This window comes from Ambystoma mexicanum, chromosome 3p (genome assembly GCF_040938575.1).
Source record: "Ambystoma mexicanum isolate Mex_15411 chromosome 3p, UKY_AmexF1_1, whole genome shotgun sequence".
Classification (NCBI taxonomy): domain Eukaryota; kingdom Metazoa; phylum Chordata; class Amphibia; order Caudata; family Ambystomatidae; genus Ambystoma; species Ambystoma mexicanum.
Window position 1 is genome coordinate 1202133994 of NC_090925.1, and position 7617 is coordinate 1202141610.

Genomic DNA, 7617 nt, shown 5'->3' on the forward strand with positions numbered 1-7617 from the left:
ATATTCATTTAATTAATTCCCCATTTGGCAGAACACTATGGGTGAATATTGTTAACATTTGAAATTAACAAACTTCACTTCACATTGTAAGGGGAGGTCTTAAATCCCACATTCCCCAAAGCATTCCATTTTTTTGTCTGACTTCCCAACATAAACCAAAGCAAGGGGGCCGTCTGAAAAACAGAGGGATACATCGCTCTGTGTTTGTTTTAAACCAAAAGCTTGGGTGAAATTATATTATTGATCAGTGTCATTATTTCATGAAGTGAAATTGGCAGAAAGTGTACAATTGTGACAGTGTTCTTATCAACTCACTTTTGTGATTTATTTATGCTGACAGAAGGTGATTGTGTTGTGCCACGGATAAAGTGGTGTGTTTGATATTTCCAGGCTAATTTCTATTACTTTTCATTTAAATAAATACCAATACATTTCCTGTTCGTCGGCCTGGTTCTTGGCTCATTGTTAGCTTTGGGGCGAGGGTTGCAAGGGGCATAATATGTGTCTGAGATAGGGCTAAAGAAAAATATCTGTTAAACAGTTTGTTGAATAACCACTTGAGTGGGGAGGGAAGGGACTCCCTGTGTTGAGTGTGGCTTCTCAATAAACCGCTACATTACGAAAACAACAAAAAAAGCACTGGTAATGCAAGTGTTTAGGAATTGTCCAGGCATTTTCCATATACCAGTTACTGCCATTATTTGCTATAAGAATTACATCATATGACAGGTATCGCTATCGTATGCTAGATAGTGCGAAAAAAGTCTAGGTATTCACACATTTGGCAGGTTTTGATATCACATGTCCATGTCCTTGTTGCATTATCCTGGATTCCCCAAACATGTTCAGGCACTCATTAAAACACCTCTGTGCACACAGCCAGAGACCAAAAGACAGAGGTCTGTTGCGTTCTCGTGCCTTTTCACATACTTATGGCATAACCGAGGAGGAAGTACATACTTATGGTCTATTCCTGCCCCATCCCTCCCTGCCCCGCCACCTGTTACTGCTCTTACAGAAAAGTAGCCCATTCAAACCTGGCCTACTGTATCCCTCCCCACTTTAGTCATATAAAGACTCATCAGTTGCCAATGGTTGCTAAGGGTTGGCATTGGTTGCCAATCACCTCACCAACAGAGATTTGCCAGCTGTTTTCAGCTAGCGTCTGTGGTTATAGATGGTGTGGGCTTAGTGTTAGAGGTGGTCATAGGGGGCAGCCCACTCTACAGCTTTTAAAGATTGATCAAATACAGAATTTTTCTGAGCAGATAAATTCCCACAAACGTAAAATTTAACATGAAACGTTCATAACCACTAGACAAGATGAGCTCGGCTGCTCCCAGCAGGAGATTTATCAGCACCTCATACAGGAATATGCTACCGCTCAGTGTTAACAAGCCGCAGAATTCACAGACAGCATGCATACAATCTTTGGTTGGAGGCAGGTTCAAAAGGGGCTTTAAAAGAAGAATACATGTATTTCTCACCATGGAATTTTAAAAATGGTTCAGGTACCTTTATTCAGAGACCTTTAAATGTTCATTTAGACAGTGCTCACGTGAGATTTTCAAAGGTCAGAATTCACTTTTCTACTTTTAAAGCTATATAGTGGTGTACATACATATGCAGGGCACCTTTAGTACAGGTGTGTCACTAAAGGCATTTTTAAATAGGACAAGGTTGGTACCCTGATGCCAACCATTTTAAAGCTCAATCCTCTAGGTAGGGACTTTCCTCTAGATTGCATTGCTTCATTGACTAGAAAGGGCAAAGGGCAGTGCTGTTTAATTCAGCACACGCCATTTACATACTTGGACAATTTGCAGCTGAGGATTTCACTGTATTGGCTTCTGTGTAAAATAACAGTAAACAAAATGTTGTTTCTGTAGTGTGACCTCTTTATTGAAATGTGTGCTATGGTTGCGACCTCCTCTTTTCATTTCTTACTCTTTTTTACAGGGCCCTTTCAATTTGTTTTTGGAGGCCAGCCTACAGTGTGCCTGATACTGCCCCAGCTTGTACTTTGCGCCTTTCCACAGAGGACCGAGTTGCAGTCAGGTGTCAACAGCTAAAGGGAGCGGGAGCGAGCGAGGAAAGGGCAGCTTGAGCAGTTAAGAAGTGCGTCACACATTTTAGCTCCTCCCCATATCCCACCATGCACTCATCTCATGAAGAACTTTGCACATGGTCATCACAGTTCCGTCAAGTACCACAAGTTAGAGAGAGTAGAGAGGCATGGTTCTTTCTCTTTAGGTATATTGATAATGCGAAAAAATAACTAAATAAAGCAGATATCACTGGGTGGGATAACAGGTCTCATATTGGGGAAAATGATCCATCCATTGTTGGCTAATGTTACAACTGCCATACAACAGTACATTGCATATGTTCCCAATTATATATACATCAACTATACAAATAAACCCACATAAAGAACATACAGGTAGAAAAATATGTCAATGCTTTCGATGAAAATTCCCCTACTTTGTCTACAGGTTCGGTATAGGGGCTCATTTCATAGTGACGTAGGTGCAATTAGGTTTGTATCACGTCACAAATTCCTATCACAAATCCCATTGGAGGCACTTCAGTGCTTCCTGAATGCTGTGTCTGAAACAAATCTTACAGTTGACGGTGTTTGCCATATCACATGGGACTACCGCCTCTGTGCCCAGGCCTATTTCTATTCTCAGTGGTGCATTGGAAAAAGCCTTCAGAAAGCTGAAGCGATCCAGTAATGTGGCACTGACCATTTGCATTGTCTTCTATCTGATGCCATTTTACCTTGTGCAGTCTGAAAAGGCTTTTGCTATTTGACTAGCTGAAAAGAAAATCCCAAAACATTATGACAATAAAATGAAAACGAACATAGCATAGTTAAACATCGCACAGAGAGGACTCCACATGAAAAACCTCTGCAACACAAGGGCATAGATCTATGAATCCATGTGACAGCGTGGAGAAAATGAATCCAATCTGACAGCTTGGAGAAAATGAATCCAAAGTTCCCCTACCTCGGCGCATGTCTTTGGCAAAAACCAGGTTCACTTCGTGAGTATTTATTTTGACCACTGGCAGAGGCTAGGCGTCGTGGGTTGACTTCACCTTTCCCGCAGAATGTGTTTCGCAGGATATCAACCAGGGCCATAAGAGGATCAGACTTTGAAGTTATAACGCTGCATACACCACTATCCACTCTCACCAGGACACAGTTTTGGGGTCATGATCCCCACAATCTAGGCATGCTCGCTCTATTCCTGATCATCTTTAAAAGCAAGGCTGGAATCTTTTAATTTGAGTCCTGGAAACATATGGCTGTGGTCTTTCCATTTAAGAGTCGTAGATAAATGTGGCTGTGGGTTTTCAACGAGCACTTACTGAGGGTCTGCGATAGTGCTGGTCTGCCTGGTCTTGAGTAAGGGAGCGTATCCTGCACAATTCGTGTGTATGGTCAGGGGCCGCTTCAGATATACCTTGGACTTGTGCCACTATAGTAAAAGGATATATCAACCTCTCAGATGACTAAACGAGTATACCAATTATAGAGACCCCTTTTGAATAGGACCATACATATGGGGGGGCATTCTGTGGGTGGAATTGAAATAGCAGAACTTTGGTTTTATGGCTATTGAGGTGTACATTGCTTGCCTTCCTCCAATGCATACCTCAGCCCAAATACTGCACAATTGACTGGCCTTAATCCATTTATCTCAGAAGATGAAGACATACCGAGCTCTCATCAGTTGATTGTTGCCTTAAGCAGCTATTCAGCTGGAAAAGAGGGTGCTTAGTGGTGTTGAGCAGAAAAGGAGGGGTGGGGGCACAAAATACCTGCGGAACTCAGACGTAAACCATCACTCTCTACAATGTCAATAGCTAGACTCATGCGAAGTAAAATAAAAAATAACTCTCCTTCCATGTGAATACCGTTCTCTTGCATTTATTAACATCAACAGAACAATTCCACAGTTAGTAGACAATAGACTGAGATCTGATTGACTATCTTGTTACAAGACAAACAGGGCAAGAACTAACAATACCGGTGTCATGATGTGCTTAAAGGCGCCACTGTGGCTGCAAAACAGTGTCTTCACTTGGTCAGTAGTTGGTTCAACACTTCACCTTCCTTTCTAAACCTTTTTGTGGAGAACCCTTGGATGACCACCCCATCTCTGCTAATCCCAGAACTAGTGTGGGGCAGCCACACTAGGGCCACAGCTGATTGGATGGTGATTCAGTACTAACATTAACCATGCTTTCTAGTTTTCCCCAATGGCGGGATGTGGGGGTTTGCACCGGGGTGAGGGGAGAATACAGAAGTCCACCAGTTTCCACCCCTAACGCGGCATATTCTCAATTATCTCTATGGCTGCCTGTGCATTTCTTCGGTCTCCACGCCTTCTTTTAGGGATGCCATTGGAAATCGAAATGCCTTACATAGGATACATTTCTAGATGGCAGAGGCAGCACCTGGTTAAGGAGGACATTAGAGTGTGCACTGGTTCTGAGCTGGGCGTGTGCCGGCTGGTGATGGGCGGTTATGGATGGAGCAAAGGGATACTGGAGCAGACAGAAACAATAATATTAACATAAGGGGCATAGTACCACAATGTATATTGGACCAATAAACATATTAATCTATATACAACCAGGATTAACATTTACAGTAGAGGTGGGTTGGGGCCAGTTTAAGAGGGGTAGAGTGAGGTAGGGGCTGCTTCCCCCACTCGCCCGCAAGTGGAGGTTGAGTGAGCTCTGATATATTTTAAAGTAGAGTGAGGCATGAGTAAAAATCCTAATTAAAGGAGTAGTAACTCTTTGGGCAGAGGGGGGATAACTACTCCTAGTAGCATTGAAAAATGGGCGAGGGGACCTCCTAAATGGGTTCCAAGAGACACTGTGAATTGATGGCAATGTGAGATCCACACATTAGTTGTTCACGCCTGACAATCTGTCCCAATAATCAATATTAATGACTATCCAGACAGATGATATTTTGTCATACATAATATTGCATGGACATGTGTGCCAAATCTCATGATGTTGTCAAAGTTTTCTGAGCGCCATAATCACAGTGTTTGGATGCAAGCTCTGTAATGGACCCAGTGAGACACCCTACTGTCCTGCTTCACCAAACAGCATGCAAGTGGCATGTGTGGATGTGCTTTGGTGTTGGTAGGGGGCAGGAGACTTTGCATTTGTAATAGACATTTCACAGCAACCATGAACACAACTAGCTATATACTGGATTCACCCACAGCACACAATGTTGGACCAATAATTACATGTGTTTAACCTGTTAGCATCACACATTTACCAGGGTATCTGGTCTTTGCATCGAATGCCATTGCATCTAATGCCATTTCATCAAAATGTTTCCATCTAAAAAATGTCCATTGAATGCATATTTTTGGGGGATAAAGGGTTAATTTTTGTTAAGGTGCATTTCAAAGGGTAAAAAAATAGGGGTTTGAGGTGGGGACCCCCAAAATAAGGAAAAAAAATGCATTTGATGGCCATTTTTTAGATGGAAACATTTCGATGGAATGGCATTAGATGTAATAGCATTCGATGCAAAGACCATAAACCATTTACTCGTACTAGTACACATTGGAAATCTGATAGCCAGTTACAGGACATGAAATACAGCTGATTTTGGTGATAATGAATTAGTTGCATTAGATATCGGTGGGTGCATTATTCAACTTCAGAGAGCCTTTTGATACATCGGTTTGCATGGTTGAGAGGGCAATATTCTCGCATTCTTCCTGTGGCATGGCACAGTTGCAGTGGCGTATGAGAAAAAGCAAATCCTTCTGAAAATTCTTGTTTAGAAAGCCATAGAAGATCGGGTTGATGCAGGTGGAAATCATGGCTACCAAGTGACACAGCGTAAACATCAGATCATGGTGACAGCTCATCAGGGCCTCATGATGCCAATCAAAGACAACATTGAAGATGGTTAACGGCAGCCAGCAGGCAGCAAAGGTGACCACGATGGAGACAAGCATCATGTTAATCCTCTTGCTATCATTCACCCGGCTCTCCCGCTCCTTCAGCCTGTCCCCCTTACCGTTCCTCCTCCTGAGGCACACAAATATCTTCAGGTAGCAAATGAAAATGAAGCACAGCGGCACACAGTACTGGAAAACCAGAAGGCAGGTGGTAAATACCCGTCGCTTGGCAACCGTAGGCCACACCTCCATGCAGGCCACCTTGCCTTTATACAAATCATTGTGCAAGGAAATGTTTTTGAATGGCTCATCTGTGATTTGGTGGAAGATGAAAAATGGAATGGAGATGATGACGGAAAAGAGCCATATGAAGACGATGCCCCAATAAGCATGCGTAACGCACGGCTTCCACCCGCGCGGGTTTACAATAAGCTGATATCTCTCAATGGCAATCAAGACAAGTGAGAATATGGATACAGAGACAGAGACACTTTGAGCAAAGGAGCTCATCTTACACATGGCTTCGCCAAAGATCCAGTAGTCCATCAAGGTGTAGGCAACCGTGAAAGGAATGCACATGAAGCAAATCAAGATGTCGGAGAGGGAGAGGTTGGCAATCAACACGTTGGTCACATTTTGAGCTTCCTTCTGCTTCTTTACAATAATTATCAAACAGAGGTTTCCAAAAAGGCCAACTAAAGTCACTATCGTGTAGGCGATAATCAGCAGGACGTAAACAGAAACGAAAGGCTGGCAGTCAAATTCCTGCAAGGGCGGCCTACTGCTGCTCATAACGGTTACATTAAGCAGGGCCCCACTGTGAGCAGGCACTTGCTCAGTCATGTTATGGTCCAACGATTGAAACTACCCGCCAAAATCAGCCTGCAATGTTTGTGCTGATTCTTTCGTCAGAAGGTTCTTTGCCGGAGCCTTGTTGAGATGTGGTTGTTAAGACTCATTTTTCCTGCTTGTTCTTTTCGTAACTGTTTTCAGCGTTCACAATAATACATACAGCAGGATCCTGGAAAAGAACACAATGTTTTAGTAGAAATTATTATACACCTTGTAACAACCGATAATTTTAACTCTGTAGGAGATGCATTAAAGATGCGTAAGATTTCTATCGATGGATTTAATGACGACACAAAGGACCTCTTGTGCCCACGTCAACCGAGACTTTACTTTACTTGGCCCATTAATCCGCTATCTGCAAAACTCCACCTGTGCCCTGTCATTATCTACATTACCCTGGCACACAAAAGATACCTCTTTCATATCCTTCTAATTTGTCAACCTCATTACATTTGCCATGCTCTCTACACAGAGCCCTGCCGCTTCCACAAGCTTCCAGAGTGGTGCTAGAGAAACAGCCATTGTGAAATAACAAATAAGTGAATTACAATTGCAGCCTGCATGAGGAGTGCTGGATTGGTGAGGCAGACCGAGAAATGATAAAATGGAGTCTGTCAAAGGCATCCAAGTGCTCAATCAGAAGTAAGATGGGTGAATATGGTGCAATGAGAAAAACACCATGGTAAACGGCTTGCTCTCATTTTTAGGACCATATTTGATTTAGAAAATAGTTTAGCAATGTGACAATCATGACGTGTTGTGCATGAAAAGCATGCATGCAATGGCAGGGGTTGCCTGCAGTTGCATTCAC

At 42.8% G+C, this 7617-nt stretch overlaps 1 protein-coding gene across 1 annotated transcript; it reads right to left on the reverse strand.

Moving 5' to 3' along the window:
- Positions 1-4373: 4373 nt before the first annotated feature.
- On the reverse strand, positions 4374-6947 carry LOC138579873 (neuropeptide Y receptor type 6-like). The gene has a single exon (XM_069650099.1). The coding sequence runs from the start codon at positions 6795-6797 to the stop codon at positions 5679-5681; it is 1119 nt and encodes a 372-aa protein (XP_069506200.1). The 5' UTR covers positions 6798-6947; the 3' UTR covers positions 4374-5678.
- Positions 6948-7617: the final 670 nt, after the last annotated feature.